This window comes from Pan troglodytes, chromosome 6, assembly GCF_028858775.2.
Source record: "Pan troglodytes isolate AG18354 chromosome 6, NHGRI_mPanTro3-v2.0_pri, whole genome shotgun sequence".
Taxonomy (NCBI): domain Eukaryota; kingdom Metazoa; phylum Chordata; class Mammalia; order Primates; family Hominidae; genus Pan; species Pan troglodytes.
In genome coordinates this window covers 121,049,648-121,071,366 of record NC_072404.2, presented here as the reverse complement: position 1 = coordinate 121,071,366, position 21,719 = coordinate 121,049,648, and the positions used below count along the sequence as shown (strand labels likewise).

Sequence of the window (21,719 nt, the reverse complement as noted above, 5' to 3'; positions counted from 1 at the left end):
GGCAGTGTTGGACTCCTCATTGTGTGTAATACCCTGCTTGAAGAACTTCGCACTTAACCTTCACAACCAACAGTAAGAGGAGCCCTATCATTTGTTCCATTTGTCAAAGTCACCCACAAGATCCTACCAGGGAGATGAAGAAATGTGGGCCACATGAGACACCTGCCCTGAATGGCACATGGTTCGGTACAACCATACCTCAAGAGTGCTTTTCAAAGGCCACTGTTGCACTGAGGGATGTATCGAGTTGCCCTCTTGGGCCTGTCCTCTTCCACGTTGTGTATGAGCACTTGGGAGAAGATTGGCGTTGATGGCAGGCCGATCGAGTTTTCAGGTGGTAGATTTGGGAGGGAGAGCAGATTATGTTAATGAATCAGAGTCCAAAAAGATCTCAACAGACTGGAGCAGTAGACTGAATCCAACAAGATGACATTTTTAAAGGATACCTGTGGATTTGCAGCTTGGCAGCAAAATGTGTGAAATAAAACTTAGGGATGAGGCAGCTATCACAAATAAAAAATCTAGATTGGATCTCTGGCTGCATTAATAGGAGAATAATATCCAGAACAGATCTGTAGGAGCTGGTCAGACCCCGTCTGTAATGCTCTCTCTTCTGAGTTCCATGGTCTGTGAAGAACAAGAGGAGCCAAGAGAACCGAGATCAGGGAGTAAAGAAAATGATGCTTTGTAAGGAATAGTTTAAGAAGTCATCTCAGGGTGTTTAGCCTGAGAGAAGGAAGTTTCAAGGAACAAACATTTGGCAAGATGTTCCATGGAAGGGGGATTAGACTGGTTCATAGTGACTCCCACAACGCAGACATGGGATTCATGAGTGGTCATTACACGGGAGCTTGGCATAAAGGAGAACTCTTCAACAGTCGGGACTGAAGTCGGGAGGTGCCACTAAACTGTCACACCACTTACCTGGCTCACCGCTTATCTAGCACACTGCTTACCTGATGCACCGCCCCAGATGGAGCCTGCAGTGAAGCCATGCCTGGCAGCCCCTGGGCAGGAGTGTGGATGAGCGACTGCACTCCTGGAGAAGGGGGCCTGCAGAGAATGGTTACCTGTGGGGTTTTTCTTGCCTGTTGAGAGTCTGTTAGTCCCAACTTCAAGGTCTAAGATCTGAGTCCATGGGAGAATGATGATTCCTTTATGGAAATGGCGGCTGTATCAGAGATGAACGATCAGGTTGGCAAGAGGAAGAGCTGTGCCTCAGTGTCCCATTTGTAAATAGCTAGTGGAGCCTGTGTTCGTTTGTGTGCATGTGCATGTGTTTGTGTGTGGTGGCATTGGTAGTGGTGGTGGTAGTTGTTTGAATTCAGAGGGGTTTTTTTTGTTTGTTTTGAGACGGAGTCTTGCTCTGTCACCCAGGCTGGAGTGCAGTGGTACAATCTCAGCTCACTACAACCTCCACCTCCTGATTCAAGCGATTCTGCCTCAGCCTCCTGAGTATCTGGGATTACAAGTGTGCACCACCACACTCGGCTAATTTTTGTATTTTTAGTAGAGACAAGGTTTCACCATGTTGGCCAGGAGGGTCTTGAACTCCTGACCTTAAGTGATCTGCCACCCCAGCCTCCCAAAGTTCTGGGGTTACAGGCATGACCCACGGCGCCTGGCCCTGAATTCAGGTTTTATTTTATGAAGTAAGGGCACTAAAACCAAAACAACACCCCCTAAAGAGTAACAAAGCACCACAACCAGTCTATCTTCATTATCAATACGTAAAGGAGATCCTAACGCAGAAAGGTAGGGAGGATATAAGCTCAGAAAAATCTGTATGTACATGTGCATGTGTATGCATGTGTGTGTTTATGTATCACATTGTTTAAGACAAATTAACACTTCTTTGTCGACCCAAATTGGTAGCGTTAGCGTTTGGGAACTGCTGTCTTAGAGTGCCTGTTTGCTGTATCCTGCTGGCTGCCTTAATTACCTTAACTTAAAAATTACCTCCTTTAAGTGATTTCAGAAAGGGTTTTAAAGGTAACTCAGTTATCTTGAAACTAATTGTTCTGCTGTAGATTATCCTTGCTCTTACTTTCTGCAGGCTTTTTAAAAATTTGGGTGAAATTCACAAAACATAAAGCTAACTGTTTTAAACTGAACAATTCAGTGACATTTAGTACATTGGCAATGTTGTGCAACCACCACTTCTATCTAGTTCCAAAATGTTTCATCACACTCCAAAATAAAACCTCATACCCATTAAGCAGTTATTCCCCCTCCCCCACCACATACAGCCCCTGCTAATCACCAATCTGCTTTTCTTATCTATGGATTTACCTATTCTGGACATTTCATTTAAATGGAATCATACTATATATATATGACCTTTTGTGTCTGGCTTCTTTCATTTACCATCATGTTTTTGAGACTCATTTGTATTGTAGCATGTATCATGCTTCATTCCTTTTTATGGCTGAGTATTCTTTTATTGTATGTATGTAGCACAATTTTTGTTTATCCACTCATCCATGGATGGGCGTTTGGGTTGTTTCCAATTTTTTGGCTCTTATGAATAGAGCAGCTATGAACATTTGTGGACACGGATTTGTGTGAGTATCTGTTTTCAATTCCTTTGGATATATACCTAGGAGTGGAATTTTGGTCCATATGGTAATTCTATATTTAACTTTTTTATTAAAAAATTAATTGTGGTGAAATATGCTTAACGTGAAATTTACCCATCTTAATTTTTAACGTACAGTTCTGTGGAATTAAGTATCTTCACATTGTTATGCAACCATCACCACCATCCTCTCCTGAACTCTTTGTTTTTTGTTTTTTGTTTTGAGACAGGGTCTAGCTCTGTCACCCAGGCTGGAGTACAGTGATCTCGGCTTACTGCAACCTCTGCCTCCTGGGTTCAAGCCATCCTCCCACCTCAGCCTCCCCAGTAGCTGGGACTACAGGTGCACACCACCACGCCCAGCTAATTTTTGTTTTTTTTGTAGAGAAAGGGTTTTGCCACATTACTCAGGCTGCTCTCAATCTCCTGAACTCAAAAGATCCTCCTGCCTCGGCCTCTCAAAATGCTGGGATTACAGGTGTGAGCCACTGCGCCCAGCCCTCTCCTGAACTCTTTATCTTGCAAAACCGAAACTCTATACCCATTGAACAATAACTCCCCATTCCTTCTCCCTTGCAATCCCTGACAACCGCCATTCTGTCTATGAATTTGACTATCTCGAGTACTTCATATAAGTGGAATCATACATTATTTGTCTGTTTGTGACTGGATTATTTCACTTAGCATAGTGTACCCAAAGTTTGTCCAGGTTGTAGCATGTGTCAGAATTTCCTTTTTATGGCTGAATAACATTCCATTATAGGATTCTCTATTCATTCACTGATAGACGCTTGAGTTGCTTCCACCTTTTGGCTATTGTGAGTAATACTGCTATGAATGTGGGTATACCCACATTTGAGATACCAGTTCTTTTGCGTATATATCCAGAAGTGATATTGCTAGATCGTGTGATCATGTGCTGACTCAATTTTTAATTCTTTGAGGAACCGCCATACTGTTCTTCATAGTGGCTGTACCATTTTACATTCCCACCAACAGTGCACGAGGGATCCAACTTCCCCACATCCTCACCAAGACTTGTTATTTTCATCGTTTGTTAACAGCCATCCCAGTGGGTGTGAAATGATACTTCACTGTGATTTCGATCTGCATTTCCCTAATGACTGGTGACTGGAGTCATTAGTGCCCACCACCACACCCAGCTAATGTTTGTATTTTTAGTGGAGATGGGGTTTCAACGTATTGGCCAGGCTGGTCTCGAACTCCTGACCTCGTGATCCACCCGCCTCAGCCTCCCAAAGTGCTGGGATTACAGGCGTGAGCAACTGTGCCCAGCCCTTTGCCCATTTTTAAATTAGATTGAACCTGCCTGTTTTTGTATTTAGAGTTACGGTTCTAAACTTGCTGCTCTTCAGAAGCTAGAGTAAATATTGCATCTTATTATCCTAAGCCACATGTTTGCTGAGAACTTACGCTACCTCAGGTGTAAGGCTACCAAGAGCCTACAAGGGCACCTGAGATAGGGAGGGAGAGCAGGGCTGCAAGAGGCAGGGGCCAATGCTCTAGAAGGTCCAGATTGCTCTGGGAGAGCTGGCCCAAGAGTAGCTGTTCCCATCTCTGTCCTCCAGGTCATCCTGAAACTTTGCAGAGATACTAGGAAAGCAACTCACGTTTTTCTCTGGAAAGACTCAGGTTCCCAGGCCTCGGGCCTGCCCTTTCATCTGTGTTTCTTCTAAGCATTGCAACATCCAGCAGGCCTCTACTCCACAGTCCCCTGGGTGAAGGGAATGTGCCCAGGGGCCCTTGACCTGCTAGCCTGGGATCAGGGAACAACGCCCACAGCCTAACTCTTGGGAACAGACCATCTCCAGCCAAAGCTGCAAATGACTGAAAACGAGGGCTGGTCAGATGGGTGGTCAGTTTATACCCCCTCGACACCCCCCTACTACATTCCAAACAAACGGAACTGTGGAAACTAGTTCTGCTTTGCCAGCCAGCACAACTCCCTCTCAATCTGAAACTGATGAATTCTCCTCAATTCTGGGAAGATACTCTCAACAAGAGGGGAAAAGGAAGCCAAGAACCCAGAAGTCCAGTCATGTTCTCCCTGAATAATTCTCCCACGGGGGACTCACTGTCTCTGGCTTTGGTTATGTTTTCAAGTGGCTGAAGGGATGGTCCCCACAGGAGACCATCTTACATAGGCAGTCATTATAATGCCCTCTCTAATCTCTCTAATGCCTAGTAGGCTCTGCCTAGCTTGTGTGTGATGAGAGGAAGTGTGTGATCATGACGTGAGGGAGTGCTGTCTCCCCACAGTCCAAAATTCTCCAGGAAAATCATACTTCTGAGTCTTGGAATACTTTTGTGTCTTAAAGGTTTAATTTTTTTTTTTTTTTTTTTTACTAAAAGGCATGTACCCCTTAGCTAAGGTTGATTTAATATTCATCAGGTAATAATCAGGTTTTACAAAGAAATGTTGGATGCCACACAGGAGAGGTCCTAGTAGAAGATAAAGATGCGCAAAGCATACTTTGCCACTGTTTTTTTTTAATTGAGGTGAAATTTGCATCACAGAAAATTAACCATTTTAAAATGTACAATTCAGTGGTATTGAGTACCTTCACAATGTTGTGCAACCATCACCCCTAAAGAAGACCCTGTGCCCATTAAGCAGTCACTCCCCCCGCCTTCTTTTCCCAGCCTGCCCCTGACAACCACAAGTCGGCTTTCTGTCTCTATGGTTTTACCTATTCTGGACATTTCATATAACGTGTGGCCTTTGTGAACCATTGTTTTGGTAGGCATTCTCCCCCCTCCAAATCTACTGTCCTTGGCCAAGATCAGGGACCAAACTTTCTAAATATCCAGAATGAATGAAATCTCCCTGCTTAAATCAATAGTTCCAACAACCCACAAAAGTATTTTCCAATCATTATAATGACCTCTCTACTCTCTCTAAGGCATAGTGCTAGGTAATGAAGTGGACTCTGCCTATCAAGATGGTCAGGCCCTGAGCGAAGAGGGAGTGGGAAGGCCTGAGGTGTCTTCAGGCTGCCTGGGGACCGGGGACACAGGCCAGACAGACAGCAGCTCCAGGGCTGCGGAAAGGCCCAGCCCTGCACACACAGCGCTGGCTCTGATACTCCTCTGAGGAGCCTGCTGCCTCTGACCACACCTTGTGTGTGTGGTTCAGGAATACCCAAGTTCATCTGCCAAATTCAGGATACAACCCTGACTGTTCCGGGCTTTTCTTTCTGCCTTTCCCTAATCTCGTCTGGGCGTGCTCTCTTAAAGGGGAAGTGGTGCGTTCTGACTGGCCAGGGCCCTCATCCAGGAGCCAGGAAACATCTACTACCACGAGTCGCGTTGCCCAGCGTGTCACTGGCTCAGCCTCCTTATCCAAACGGCAAGGCAGCCTCCCCGGGATGTGTAAGTGTGAGCGCAGGGCACGAGGGCCACACAGGACGGCGTGGGGCTGGGCGCAGGTCACGGAACAGAGATCCTGGCAGGCAGATCATGCTGGCAGCCCACGAGCCATTTAGCAAAATGAGTGTTAGCATAGACAGTGCTCTCGGTCTGTGGGCTGGAGCTGGAGCCGAGACAGGGCTGAGGCGGGGAGCGGGGAGAGTAGCTGCCTCAGAAAGAGGTCAGGAGTAGGAGGCTGGGTTGGGGACCAGTCTATTTTGGACAGCCCTTCTGGAGGCACCAGCCTCCGGCCTGAGAAGGAGTGGAGTGGAAAATTTTCTAGCACACCTTTCAGAGCACCGGGAAGCCAGCTGCAGTGAACCTTCCCGGCGTGTCAACCCCAACGCCCCATGTTTATGTCCGTGTATTATCTACTCAGTGCACTTATCTACTCAGTCATTGTGTTTCTTTGTTGTTTTTATATGTACTTTGTGTTAAGACATGTTCAGGGTCCTTTCTATTCAAACTGTACAAATTGCTTGAAACTAGCACCCTGGTTTTTTCCTTCTTTCCTGTCCACGATGGTCCTTGTCCAGTGCGTGCACACTGCAGGCCCTGAATCAACGCAGGCGACTGGCCCACAGGTGGACTGACGGGCTCACTAGGATGCTGGGCAGCGTGTCTGGCTGGTTTCTAGCTAGGGCTCTGTTTCCTGTGTGCCCAGAGAAATAAAGGGGAAAAAGCACACCCACTCACACACACAGTCAGTTCCTAACTAAATGCCACAAGCGAGTGACTGGTGGCAGGAAAATAGACCCTTTGCTGTGTTTTAGGCCCCTTTCTGTCCTGGGTTTTTGTTTGTGTGGTAGTGATGGTTGATCTTAAATCATGTAAAAAGTTTGTTTTCACCAAAATAACTCAGACCTTTTGCTTCTAAAGAAGGGAGAGAAAAGGGGGCCAGAAAGGAAAAAAAAAAAAAAAAGTATGTGTCTGTACGCATATGTTGACAGGGCATAACCACACCCTACTTCAAGACAACTTCCTGTTTGCCGCTGCCAACTGCCACTCCAAGGAGAACAGAAATGGTTCCGTTATTAGTGGCTGCTGTGGGACCACGACAGTCTGTGGGGTGAGTGGCTCTGAGCGACACCATGAGCTTAGCCGTGAGTGGAGACTTTTCACCTTCTCTTGTAAGAGACCATGGCCCTGTGCTGTTGAAAGTAGACACTGGTACAGATAGAAATAAAGCAGTGGTGGCCTCTCTTATCAGCCTGTGGTCCTTAAACAGTGTGCTCCCATAGGATTCTTGTAAGTGGACTAATTTAATTCAGGGGCAGGGATAAGGCTGAGAACTGCCTACTGAGGAAAGCTACTACCTGTGTGTGTGTTTTTAATGGACATTGTCATGTATCAGGGGAACTTAATGTTAAGCGCCTCCCATGAGTTGGCACTGTGGTAGCCACCTTCTACATGTTATCAATCCTCCCAACACCCATTTATTCCACAGTGAATAGAGTGAGTGCTCTTGAGGGCAAAACCCTGTGCTAAACGCTGGAGATAAAAGAGTAAACAGGACACCTGCCCTCTGGGTGTGTCCAGGCACAGGACACTTAGACCAGTAAACCAGTAATTACAGCGTGTGATGTGTGCTAAGATGAGGGACTCAGTGTACTCGAGCACCTGTCCTGTTGTAACTCCATGATGTGGGTATTATTGTCCCCATTTTACAGGTAAGGAGACTGGGGCTCAGGGGGTTAAGTTATTTCGCCAAGTCCCAGAGCTAATGAGTGACAGAGCTGGGATTTGAGCCCAGATCTTTCTGATTCCAAAGACAGCATGTTTGGTCCGCATTTCCAGTGACTCCCAAAGCTCATGGAGCATGAAAATCACCTCAGGACCTTTTAAAAAATCACAGATTTGGGGGCCCTGGCCCTGCTGTCCAAAAGTAAAGAAGTGGCTACTGCACTGTGTGTTCTCTGATGTGGAAGTGCAGCATGGCATCTGCTCTGCCTCCTGCAGCCAGGATCCTCCTTCCATGGGGCCTGGCAAGCCATGAGGCCTTAGCTCAAGGCACCAGGGCAAAGGTCACTGATGCTGCCTCAAGACAGCGTTGGGAAGATTCGGTCCAGCTGTTCAGGTATTTTTATGTATTTATTTTAAAATTTCAGCTTTTAGATTCAAGGGGTACATGTGCAGGTTTGTTTTTGGGGGTTTTTTGTTTTGTTTTGTTTTTTTGAGACAGAGTCTCACTCTGTCTCTCAGGCTGGAGTGCAGTGTCGCAATCTCGGTTCATTGCTACCTCCATCTCCAAGGTTCAAGCGATTCTCCTGCCTCGGCCTCCCGAGTAGCGGGACTACAGACACATGCCACCACACCTGGCTAATTTTTGTATTTTTAGTAGAGACGGAGTTTTCCCATGTGGGCCAGGCTGGTCTTGAACTCCTGACCTCAAGTGGTCCACCCACCTCGGCCTCCCAAAGTGCCGGGATTACAGGTGTGAGCCACTATGCCCAGCCATTCTATCAGGTATTTTAAATATTGGGAATCCCAGCTCATGGATCTTCTCCCCAAGATCCTGGGGTCTGTGGCTCCCCCGTGCCCAGGTCCAGCTGTCTGCCATACCTGTCCCATCAGTGCTCTGGGGGCGATATCAGCTGTGTCATCCTAAGGTAGAATTCAACAGCTTATCTGCAAGCTGGTAGCCCCCAGTTTTCACCAAAGCTGTGGTGACTCCTGTGTTTAAACGCATGTGACTTGTGCGGTGTGTGTTTGTGGTTTTGGAGGGGGCTACTCTGATGGAGAAGTTCAGTGCCATGCATGTGGAGTCCTTGTCAACCCCTCTGCTACCACTGGGCCCAGACAGTGGGGAGCAGATAGAGCCATAAAAGGCCTCATGTTATGAAGAGGATCGTGGTTCTGGCTCCAGGTGGAGTCCGGCAGACTCAGGTCCTTCGGGCAGCAGCTTGCCTTCTGAGGGCCGCGTCCGTTCTCCTCCACTCAGAGTGACAACTGTGGCAGCGAGCCAGGATCTGGAGAGTGCTGTCCCCTGAGCACAGGAAGCCCTCTGATGACAAAGGTCTAGCAGTGACAGCAACCTATTGTATCATCACTGTAATAACCCAGGGCTCATAGCCCAGTGTCTGGCACATGGTAGGTGCCAAGGAAATGCTAAGAAAAAAAAAAAAAAAAAGAGTGAATGAATGAATGAAATAGGTTTCATTTTAACCCATATTTTTGTCTCCTTCCTGCATTTGTATTGGCACCTACTTTCTCTCTTCCACTTTTTCTGCTTAAGGATATGTTAGTGTTTTGTTGTTGTCTGTTTTTATCTTCTTGGATGAACTTAAACAGTTTTTAAAAAGACAGAGCCTATTAAGCAATACATCTTATATCATTCTCTTTTTTCCTCATCATCATGTATTTATCAAGTGCTTTTTTTTTTTTGAGATGGGGTCTCATTCTGTCACCAGGCTAGAGTGCAGTGGTGTGATCTCACGTCACTGCAACCTCTGCCTCCCAGGTTCAAGCAATCCTCCCACCTCAACCTCCCGAGTAGCGGGGATTACAGGCATGCACCACCACGCCTGGCTAATTTTTCTGTATTTTTAGTAGAGACGGGCTTTCACCATGTTGGCCAGGCTGGTCTCAAACTCCTGACCTCAAGTGATCCACCCACCTCGGCCTCCCAAAGTGCTGGGATTACAGGAATGAACCACCGCACCCAGCCTCAAATTTTTTTTTTAAGTAGTGATTAGTCTCTACATACTATTTGTGCCATTTTGAATTTCCTTGTGAATGTGAGTGTACTATTTTGCATACATTTTCTTAGGTTGAGATAACTCTCTTACCTGTCTCCTACCAATTGCTTTATTATGGATTATTCAGGTTGCTTGTAGTATTTTTTTTTAACTGTAGTAAACAGTGCTGAGAATATCTTTGAACTTTTTTTTCCCTTTGGGATATTTCCTGGAGGCCTATTTTCCAAACTTACATTACCAGATTACCAGATGAAAGGCTATGGATGCTTTTTAGTTCCTGTTATTATCACCAGGTTGCTCTCCAGAAAAATGTAATCCCTTGAAAGTACCGCTGGCAAGGTGTACATGTGCTTGTCTCCCCACAGATTCTATTTCTGTAGTTTTTCCTTTTAGCTAGGCTAGGTGTCTTGTGAGGGCATCCCTGGGGGCTGATGGAAGTATTTCAGGGCCCTGGAAAGCCCCTGGGACTCCCCAGATCCTGCCCAATAGTGGTGATGCCAGAAATTTGCACCTTAGTATAAATGACAAATAGAAGAGGAGGAGGAAGGGGGAATGCCACCACAGGGGAAAAGTTAAAAAGGATCCTAAGTTACATGACTTCACAGCAGCTCTGGAATGGGAAATGCCCTTGTAAGAATCATCCCAGTTGCATTTCTAAAGCGTGGAGGGAAAGGAACATCCCAGGCAGGGTGGCATGGTAGAAAGGGCATTGGCTCTGGGGCCAGGCAAGCCTGGGCTTTCCTGCCAGCTGCTGAGGTCTGCGTGACCTTGGTCTTGTTTCACAATCTTGCTAAGCTTTAATTTCCCCATCTGATATCTAAGAAGAAAAAAAAATAATAGTAATTTCCCGATCTATAACAAGGCAACTAACGGTATCATACCACATGGTAGGGTTATTGGGTAGATGAGCTGGTGAGTGAAAAGCAGCTTACACAGTGCCTGATATATAGTAGGTACTCAAGAAAGCCTGCTTTCCCTCCTAACTGAATGAATGTGCATGGGGTGACCAGATGACGAAGAAACCATCCCAGAGCCTAGGGATTTGGGAACTGAGCTGGTGTTGGTGTGAACGGTGTAGACCACAGGCCCACACTCATATTTGTCAAAAGAACTTAGTGCCCAAGATAGTTCATGTTGCCCAGCAGTGGGTAGGAGGTGAAGAGGGGTAAAGAAGACCTAGTATAACCTTTGCTTAAGGAACGCCTCCTCGGCTCCTCAGCCCTGCCATCTTTTAAAGAGGTACTGCAGTCTGAGAAGGGAATGGGCACTCCAGAAAAGCTCACAAGCACTCCTGGCATGGAAACTGCTTGGCACAGCTCTGCCTGCATTCGCAGCCTGTCCTATCACCTGACTTTCCTGTGTCTTCATTTCCTCCTCTGCTGAGCAAGGCTGATTCAATATCCCCCCTTACACCATGGCAGTAAGTTTAGTATCTAACTACGATGGTGACAAATGAGACAACAGGCCCAGGTTCTAGCCCAAGCTCCTCCACTTAATAGTCTTATGACTTTGGGCAAGTTTCTCAAATGCAGTCTGTCTCCATTTCCACAGCTGGGGGGAATCATTACCTCACCAAGCGGCTGTAAGTAAGTACAGCTGGCCTGGCTCCTGGCACGGCTCCCAGTGCCAAGGTGCCAGCCCTGCCTCTCTCTCCAACTCCAGTTTACTTTTGGAAGAAGGCCCCTTGGAAATCAGGGTGTTTATAGGCAGCATCCTGACTGCAGCTACAAAAGCAGATTGAACCCACTGATAAGATAGAAACCGGCTAATGACTTGCCAAGCACCTGCCCTCAAAAGTGGGGGCTGAAGGAGACTCCATGCTGTCAAGTGAGTAAGCCAGGTGCTGGCCTAAGCCCAAGTGTGCTTACACAACCATGGCAGGCCACAAGCGACTGTGGTGCTCAAAGTCTATTGGGAGGGGGTTAGTCCCTTAAAAGCCATATTGGAAAATTCTCAACAAGTTCTTTCTAAAAATGGTGCAGGGAGCCACCTTGAGTATTTGCGGCCGGCTCAGCCATTCATGAGGCATCTGTGCTAAGGTTTTAAATACAGGACACTGATGCTGCAAGTATGAAAATATCTCCATGAATAAGCGTATGGGGAAGGGAACACTGAATTTTTACTGAAATGGGATTGCCTGAGAACCTGATGGATTTTATCTTCAGAGAGTGAGGGGAGCAAACTGGAGACACCAGGGTTCCCCGCGCCTATCAGATTTTTGGGATGCTGACAGCTGGTGTCTGCAAGCTCCCTGCTTGGCTGATCTCCAGGACTGCCCCTGGAGTTGCACCTGGATGTTTAAGGAGGCTGTGGGGAAGCAGGTGGTCTTGAAACAGTCAGCTGCTGAGGCCTTGGCCTGGACTTCCTGTGGTGGAAATGCACAAAAGTAAAAGGATTTGGCTTTTCATTTCTTTGGTACTGGGGCCCCCCAACTCTTTGTGATTGAGGTCTTAGGCAATGGTATGAGCTGCTTACTGGTACCTGCCAGCTGCCTAACACCTAAAAGGTGTTTCTTCCTCTCCCTAGGGGAGTCAGGTGCCCTGCTGAAATGCCCACAGACAGTGGGAAAGGAGAGGTCCCGCTGGCTCTTTCAGATTCCTCCTATCCGTAGCAGAATGTTCCAGGATTCCAAGGTGGTAGAGCCCAGAGTTAAGACAGGGGCTCTGAAAACATCCCCAGATCTGATGTTTTCTAGCTCTGTGACCTTAAGCAATTCATTGTATCTCTGAGCCTCAGGAATTATACCTCAAGGAAATAATTCTAAATCACTTTTTAAATCAGTTTTTTAAAAGACAAATAGTAGGTCGACAGTAAGAGAATAGCTAAATAATCTACAGCACATTAATGATTGAATATTACCTAACAGTTTAAAATGGCAAGTATGTGGGAATTTGATATGTATATGCAGAATAATGTTAGTTGACAAGGAATAGTCCAAAATATCCATTGATTACAGCTTTGTTAATAAAACTTACCTGTAGAAAAGAGAAACTAGTAGTGCCTCTCTTTTTTTGGGGGGGCAGGGGACAGAGTCTCACTCTGTCGCCGAGACTGGAGTGCAGTGGCATGATCTCGGCTCACTGCAGCCTCCGCTTCCAGGGTTCAAGTGATTCTCCTGCCTCAGCCTCCCGAGTACCTGGGATTACAAGCGCCTGCCACCACACCCAGCTAATTTCTGTATTTTTAGTAGAGACCGGGTTTTACCATGTTGGTCAGGCTAGTCTCGAACTCCTGACCTCGTGTTCCACCCACCTGGGCCTCCCAAAGTGCTGGAATTACAAGCGTGAGCCACCACGCCCGGCCGTGCCTCTCTTAAGGTATTGTAAGAGTGAAATGCTATAAGGTAAATCAAAGTGTTTAGAAGAGTGCCTGGCACATAAGAAAAAAAAATTTTTTTTTTTTTTTTTTTTTTGAGACAGGGTCTCACTCTGTCATTCAGGCTGGAGTGCAGTGGAACAATCTCAGCTCACTGCAGCCTTGACCTCCCAGGCTCAAGCAATCCTCCCACCTCAGCCTCCTAAGTAGCTGGGACTAAAGGCACACACCTGGCTGATTGTTTTTAATTTTTTGTAGAAGCAGGGTTTCACCATGTTACCCAGCTAGTTTTGAACTCCTGAGCTCCAGCAATCCACCCGCCTCAGCCTCCCAAAGTGCGGGAATTACAGGCATGAGCCACTGTACCCACCTGAAAAATCTTAAACTATTATTACTATTGATCAAAGGACAGAACGGGTGAGAGCAGAGGTTGCTGGCTGAAGATCATTCACTGAGGTTGTTATTGATGTATTGAATACTTACTTCTGCACGGGTGTTCTGATAGTGATTTTCTGTTTTTCCTAAAGTATGTGAGTGGTGCTTATATTCAATATTAGCACAGTAGATTGGTTTGGTCTTTCTGTTACACGGTCTGGAAAGAAATGTGTAGCAAGAGCTATAAAGCTGCAGCCTTTCACTTTGGGAATTATACCTCAAGGAAATAATTCTGAATCACTTTTTAAATAATTTTTTTTTTTGAGACGGAGTCTCACTCTGTTGTCAGGCTGGAGTGCAGTGGTGTAATCCAGGCTCACTGCAACCTCCGCCTCCCGGGTTCAAGCGATTCTCCTGCCGCAGCCTCCTGAGTAGCTGAGATTACAGGCACGCGCCACCACACCCGGCTAATTTTTTTTTTTTTGGGACGGAGTCTCGCTGTCGCCCAGGCTGGAGTGCAGTGGCGCCATCTTGGCTCACTGCAAGCTCTGCCTCCCGGGTTCACGCCATTCTCCTGCCTCGGCCTCCCGAGTAGCTGGGACTACAGGCGCCCGCCACCTCGCCGGGCTAATTTTTTGTATTTTTAGTAGAGACAGGGTTTCACCGTGTTAGCCAGGATGGTCTCGATCTCCTGACCTCGTGATCCATCCGCCTCTGCCTCCCAAAGTGCTGGGATTACAGGCGTGAGCCACCGCGCCCGGCCACACCCGGCTAATTTTTGTATTTTTAGTATAGATGGGGTTTCACCATGTTGGCTAGGGTGGTCTCAATCTCTTGACCTTGTGATCCACCCACCTTGGCCTCCCAAAGTGCTGGGATTACAGATGTCAGCCACCATGCCCGGCCAAATCAGTTTTTTTTTTTTAAAGATAAATAGTAGGTAGACAGCAAGAGAGTAGCTAAATAATCTGCGCCATGTTAATGATTGAATATTACCTAACAGTTTAAAATAGCAAGTTTGTGGGAATTTGATACGTATATGTAGAATGTTAGCTGACAAAGAATAGTCCAAAATATCCATTGATTGCAGTTTTTTTAATAAAGCTATATGCATTAACGAAGACTAAGAAAATTTAGAGGAAAGCGCTCTTTTTCTCTAAAATTGCTTAAGTATTAAATATTTTAACAATGAGGGATATCATGTTCTACAAATTCTTTCTGGGCAGGGCAAATGGAATTAGAATAACTATAGGGATCTACCTTAGGCAGTCCCTTAATCAAAACATAGAAAGACACGATTAAGCCTCAAGTGGGTGAAGGCTTGTATCCGAATGATTGTAATGTACAGCAGGAGAGCTTCACTCAGAGAAACCTCACCTGCACAGCAGTGTCCTTTGGCAAAAGATAAGACCCTGCCTTCTTCTATCACTAACCTAACCCGCCTCCTCACCAACGCAAAACCGTGTAAGTCCACTACAGGCAGGTCTTCATAGACTAGAGAAACAAAGATTGAATAGGTCTTTTTGTAAAATCCACTCACTCTGCCCTACCTGGGACATCAGTTCTACCCATTTTCAAAAGCTTAGCTACAGCTCACCTCCAGAGTGAATCCCTGACCACTGACTCTATTGGTCCCTCCACTTTAATTTTTTTTTTTTTTTTTTTTTTTGAGATGGAGTTTCGCTCTTGTTGCCCAGGCTGGAGTGCAATGGTGCGATCTCGGCTCACTGCAACCTCCACTTCCTGGGTTTAAGCGATTCTCCTGCCTCAGCCTCCCGAGTAGCTGGGATTACAGGCATGCGCCACCACGCCCAGCTAATTTTGTATTTTTAGTAGAGACAGGGTTTCCCCATGTTGGTCTGGCTGGTCTCAAACTCCCAGCCTAAGATCCACCCGCCTTGGCCTCCCAAAGTGCTGGGATTGCAGTCGTGAGCCACCGCGCTGGGCCTTTAAATTCTTATATGACCTTTCTCACCTGCACTGGTAGGGGGCAAGCTTGTTCCCATAGCTCAAGGGTTGTGAGAGCCCTTCTGATTTAATTCAGTTTCACAAGTAGGACATACTGCTTTCGCCTATTTATTACAATACAAAATCACACATCAAACAACCAAAAAAAACTTATATTAAGGGCAAAGGGCTGTCTTCAGGTTTTAATTAATATTCCCTCACTGCAACTTGTTCTTTCAATTGACAATTTAAGGCAAGTTTCTGAATCTAAAATATGAAACTAGGCATGGTGGCTCACACCTGTAATCCCAGCAGGTGGATCACTTGAGGTCGGGAGTTTGAAACCAGCCTGGCTAACAAGGCAAAACCCTGTCTCTACTAAAAATACAAAAATAAGTCAGGCATGGTGGTGCGTACCTGTAATCGCAGCTACTCAGGAGGCTGAGGCAGGAGAATTGCTTGAACCTGGAGACAGAGGTTGCAGTGAGCCAAGATCACGCCGCTGGACTCTAGCCTGGACAACAGAGCGAGACTGTCTCAAAAAATAAAATAAAATATGAAACCAAGAAAAAAGCTTATCCACTGATACAGTTGTTTTGTGGGCCAGATGTGGTAGCTCCCCTGTAATCCCAACACTTTGCGAGGCCAAGGCAAGAGGATCTCTTGAGCCCAGGAGTTCAAGACCAGCCTGGGAACATAGAGAGACTTTGTCTCTGCAAAAATATATATATATATATGTTTTCAGAGAGAGTTGCTCTGTTGCCCAGGCTGGAGTGCTCTGGTACAATCACAACTTGCTGTAGCCTCTACCTCCCAGGCTCAAGCGATCCACCCACCTTGGCCAGCCAAAGTGCCGGGATTATAGGCATGAGCCACCATGCCTGGCCTTACCAAAAAAAAGTTTTAATTAGTAAGTAACCGGGGCCAGGCGCGGTGGCTCATGCCTATAATCCCAGCACTTTGGGAGGCTGAGATGGGCAAATCACTTGAGGCCAGGAGTTCAAGACTAGCCTGGCCAACATGATGAAACCCTATCTCTACTAAAAATATAAAAATTATCCAGGCATGATGGTGCATGCCTATAATCCCAGCTACTTGGGAGACTGAGATCTTGAGAATCTTCAGCCTTGATTCTCCCAGGCTCAAGAGAATCTCTTGAGGGAGGTTGCAGTGAGATGAGATCCTGCCACTGCACTCCAGCCTGGACCACAGAGCAAGACTCTGTCTCAAAAGATAATATTAATTAGCCGGGTATGGTGGCACATGCCTGTAGTCCCAGCTACTCAGAAGGCTGAGTTGGGAGGATCGCTTGAACCTGGAAGGCAGAGGTTGCAGTAAGCCATGATTGTGCCACAGCAATCTAGCCTGGGTGACAGAGTTTTTTTTCTGTCTCAAAAAAAAGGTTTTTTCTGTAAATTTAGCAGCAGAATGTGTCAGCCAGAACCACTAACGAGAATTCTTTTAGAAGGTGATTGTAGAATCACTGGCCTGGCACATTTATTTTGTCCTTCATGGCACACTTCCTTGTGATTTATCTTTGTTTACTTGCATAATTTTTAACCCTTAGTTTAGCAAAATAAACGTATCTTCATTATTCAGGTTTATCTCCCCACCTAAACCAAGAAATATTTCTGTACATCCCACACCCACCCACCACCAGCTTTGAGTAAGTAATAGCAAAGGAGTGAATGAAGACTGCAGAAAAATCTAAAGCAGTAATGGTAAAAATTGAAATCTTATTTTCATATTGGAAGCCTCTGCCGAAAAAGAAATTGCTAAACAAGACATTTCTGAGAGGCAGAAAGTCGATAGACTTGAAGTTAGGAGACTTGGTTCTAGTCTCAGGATTGTCGCTAACTAGCTTTAACCTGAAGGCTGGCAACTGATAACCTCATCTATCAGAAAGATCATACTAGTTGACTTTTAAGATATAGTTCTAACCTTTAGTGATTCTAAGTTCTGCATTTTCTAATTTCCTGGCTTCGAATTTTATTCACCTAGTTTCCTGCCTTCCTGAGAGGCAGGTAGGCCCATGTACTCAGCACAGAGGCGCCCTGATCCTTGAGTAGCCCTGACCCTGGCAATCACCTCACCTCTCTGGGTCTCCTTTGGCCAGTCAGCCATGAGGAGGGTGGAGACCCCTGGCTGCTTCCTGCCTGTCTCACAGGGGTTGTAAAAGCCAGTACAATTTTACAAAGGACGAATTCCCCCAAGGAAGATCTTGCCTGAGTAAAATTGTTCAATATTTTGGCTGTTATTACTGCTCTGACATCCAGGAATCATGAGAGATGAGAAGGGAAGGAACAGGTATAAGTATCCCTTGTATTTATGGTGATTGAGTGGAAGGAGGCTTCGAAGCCATCTAGGGACCCACTTCATTCACAGATAAAGACACAGGAACCAAGGAAGTTTAAGTGGTAAACTGAAGGCCACGAGCCTAATACTGTGTATATGTGGTTGGAGTGGGAGCCCAGGTCTCCTGGCTCCCAGCCCTCAAAACAGAGGCCCCAGAACTAGCTCTTTGTTTTCAAAAGCTTCAACAGGATGGCTTCTGAGAACTAAGCTGTATGCAAAGGTCTACTCTGATTCAATGAGGAAAAAGCACCCTGTAAACTTATTCTGTGTAGGCAGCATATGAACACTGGTCAAGCAAAAAAACCCAGCAATTGGATGATCCTCAAAAATCTGCTTCCTCCTAATTCCCATTGCATCAGAAGACTAAATTCAGTCTGCTTTGAGACAGCCTGGTAACCCATTGGTACAAGGGAGTACAGAGAAACCCCAGACTCCTGTCGCAGCTGGCCACAGGTGGGAGGCTTGCGTCTCCCAGGTCAGGGTGCCTGCAAAAGCAACCAGGAAAGGTGCCCTAATGAGAGAAGCCTAGGCTCAGCTTTGGGCTGGAGAGAGAATGATCTGTCATCTTTGCCTGTCACATTTTGCATTATCAAATTCAGCCAGATTTTCAGATCTCTAGTTAAGGAGAACTGTTATAATTTCATTTATTTATTCAACACATGTTAATTAAGCACTAATTATGTGTGAGACATAAGAGAGCCAGAGAGGACTTAGGGTTTCAGGAAGCTTTGTCTTTTTTAGGGTTTGGGATTCCTTCCTGTAATCATGTACAAAGTTTTTGGGCAGGTGTAAAAGTGCGTTTTGCTGGGGTCTTAAATTTTTATCAGATCTGTTACTCTAAAACAATTTAAGAACCCCATAGTGGGTGCACACTAGAACTTTACTTCATGCATCTGCTGTCCTGGTCAGTATCCTCATCCTGCCCGTTCAGTCGAAAGCACAGTGGCTAACAGAATGTGAACAAGTGAGGCATCTCTGCCCAGAGCTCTGGTATTCTCTGTAGAACCTCAGGAAGTTGTGCTCGCCGGCCCAAGTCCATGCCCCACATTGCAGATTCTGCCTCAAGCATTGACATCCTCCTGCATGTGGCCCTCAATCTCTGTGGACCCTGAGGAGGCCATAGCAGGGGTGTGCTGACACTGTCCTCTCAGTCCCAGGACAGCTGCTGGGTCACTTCCTCGCTTGCAAAGTCCTTTCGATTCAAGCCTGCTGGTCCCTCTTACTTTAGTGCTCCTGCAGATTGTCAGGTTCAAGAGTTTTCTGTTTGTTAAGAGTCCTGCCCTGTCCACTGCCCTGATGGACCTGTGGCCTCTGTGTAGCTGTCTAGGAATTGCTTTGGCTATGTGTGGTTGTCCCACTGTTCAGGTGACACCTGGTGTCCCTCTGCTACTCCTGTGGAAGTGGTTTTGCAGAAAGATGGCCTGGTAAATGCCTCCCATGAGAACCCTAATGTTAGTTGAGCATGCCATTTGATACAGAAACCCACAACATAATTATTGCTAGCTGGTGGAATAGGAGCATATGTCAAGACAAATCGTCTCATCAGAACCTAGGCTTCAGGAATGCCAATTCTGTAGGGAAAGCGCTTCTCTCCGCCTGTTGTGTGTTTGAGTGTATGTGAGTGTGTGGGAGCCTCACCTGCTACAGATGCTGTGCTGAGTTCTCTACTTTCTGCCCCTGTAGAGAGAAGACACGGTTCAATGTGTAGACCTTCTCCCTCTCCAGTGTCTCCAGCCTCCAATCCCAGGACATCACTAGTACAGGTGAAAACAAAAGCCTGTCTCAGCGGCCATCACTCTGCCAGCAGCACCTCAAAGCCATTCAAAACGCCCAAAGACAATCTACTTACCTCCAGCAGCAAACAGCACACAGTCTTTCCTGCGAAAGGATCAAGGGATAAACCATGGTGAGTCAGCTGGCTGGCAGCCAGCTGCTGTCTGTCCCCCCTGCTGTTCCTGTCACCATGGGGAAACAGTATTTACTCTCTGGCTTTGTTCCTACGTGTCACATGCAGGAATTTCGGGGACTGAGGAATGAAAGGACAGAAACCCAAAATGATGGAAAGATAAACCTAAATATTAGAGGGCATGTGGGACCTTAAGAGTACCATATGGGCCACGCTCACGCCTGTAATCCCAGCACTTTGGGAGGCTGAGGCGGGTAGATCACCTGAGGTCGGGAGTTTGAAACCAGCCTGGGCAACACAGTGAAACCCTGCCTCTACTAAAAATACAAAAATTAGTCAGGTGTGGTGGCACACACCTGTAATCCCAGCTACTCAGGAGGCTGAAGCAGAATTGCTTGAACCCGGGAGGCGGAGTTGTGGTGAGCCGAGATCACGCCACTGCACTCCAGCCTGGGTGACAGCGAAACTGTGTCTCAAATATATATGTATATATATGTATATATATATATATACACATATATATACATATATATTTGAGACAGAGTAGATATATACATGTATATACCGTATGCCTGACGGGGGATTTTTTTTAATTCTCTTGAGAGTTGAGCCAAGTTGTGTCTAAGAAAAGGGTAACAGGGAAATATTTCTCAGTTCTGCTGCCACCTCTCAATTTTCCACCCCAGTGAAGAGAAGCTCTGGTGTAAAATCAAAAGCACTGACAGTGTGCCTGGTGTGGAGCAAGACCACGGCCCTACCCGCAACACTGGGTCCCAGGTCCTGTGGATAGTGGAATAGCCACCAGCAGAGGCAACTAATTGGGAGCTGACCATGGGAGAAAGAGAAGAAAGCCAAGTAGAAGGTCACCCCTTTGGTGGAGTGGGCTGTGAAAATTCAGAGGCTTTTGGCCAGGCGTGGTGGCTCATGTCTGTAATCCCAGCACTTTGGGAGGCTGAGGTGGGCAGATCACTTGAGGTCAGGAGTTCAAGACCAGACTGACCAACGTGGCGAAACTCCATCTCTACTAAAAATATAAAAATTAGCTGGGCATAGTGTTACACGCCTGTAATCCCAGCTACTGGGGAGGCTGAGGCAAGCAGGAGAGTTGCTTCAACCCGGGAGGCAGAGGTTGCAGTGAGCCGAGATTGTGCCACTGCGCTCCAGCCTGGATGACAAACTGAGACTCTTGTCTCAAAAAAAAGAAAAAAAAAAATCTGAGGCTTTTAATTCATTTTGTTATCTCAGCCCTTACTAAAAAGTCAGAAAAGGTTGCCTGTGGAAAAGACAGCTAGGAAACCAAACTTAAAACAAGGAAGATGAGTATCTTCAAATGCTGTTGGCACCCACCTTGGAGTACTTAAGGAACTGGCTTCTGACAGCACCTCTATGCTTATCTTTCAAGCCTTGAGAAGACAGAGAAGGGATAAGTGTGGAGTCCATCTAATTTATGTATTTAAAGAAAAAAAGTGTTCCATTAATTGATGACAGTTAATTGCACTTAAGTTCGTACCTAGGCAAGCTGTAGAGTAAAATCATCCATCAATGGGTTTGTCACCGCACACTGGAAATTATGATAACTTAGTAAAGAGCTAATTATGTCAGATCAATTACAGAGCCTCTTGTGATGGAGTGGAAAGGTGTAGGCATGGCTGTGGAGGAGTTACCTGCCACACAGCTGGGCCTCGTGGGCAAGCTTTGTTCTCCTTGGGTTGTTGGGATTGCGGGTCCATCCTGCAGGAGGCTGTAGCTGGTTAGGGAAGACTCCGCCCGAGAGTGGTGTTTGCCCACCCACCGGCGATGTGAGTCTCCCAGTCACTAACCTGCAATCCGTCTTATCTGTGACCTGAGAATGTGCCTGAGAGTTTATTTACTGGGGCTGCATGGTGTCCCGATGTAACCACAAGCTCTGGAGTCACTGGCCTGGGCACAAATTTCAGCTGGGTGACCTTGGGCAAGTTATTTGATCTTATTGTGCTTCCATTTCCTCATCTGTAAAGTGGGGCCAATAATAGCTCTATTCCATGGGATGGTTGTGAGGATTAAGTGAGCTAGTTTTTATAAAGCAGCAGGCACAGTATCTGGATCATAGTATATGTTCAATAAATAATTTCGCATA

At 46.3% G+C, this 21,719-nt stretch overlaps 1 protein-coding gene across 31 annotated transcripts in view; it reads left to right on the top strand.

Annotated features, from left to right (window-relative positions):
• ATXN7L1 (ataxin 7 like 1) overlaps positions 1-21,719 on the top strand; it is a 267,713-nt gene that overhangs the window by 187,504 nt on the left and 58,490 nt on the right. For 20 of the 31 annotated variants that reach the window (XR_010158929.1, XR_010158928.1, XM_009453946.5 and 17 more), the window contains one exon: positions 19,381-19,603. Coding sequence is in view for 29 of the 31 variants with exons in the window: in XM_009453946.5 (XP_009452221.3) it covers positions 19,381-19,603 (223 nt within the window). In the remaining 2 variants the exon portion in view is untranslated. Of the gene's footprint in view, positions 1-2,599; positions 5,972-6,957; positions 7,077-7,107; positions 8,085-19,380; positions 19,604-21,719 lie in introns of those variants that run through there. The other 11 variants (XM_063815512.1, XM_063815510.1, XM_063815509.1 and 8 more) reach the window with 8 other exon arrangements.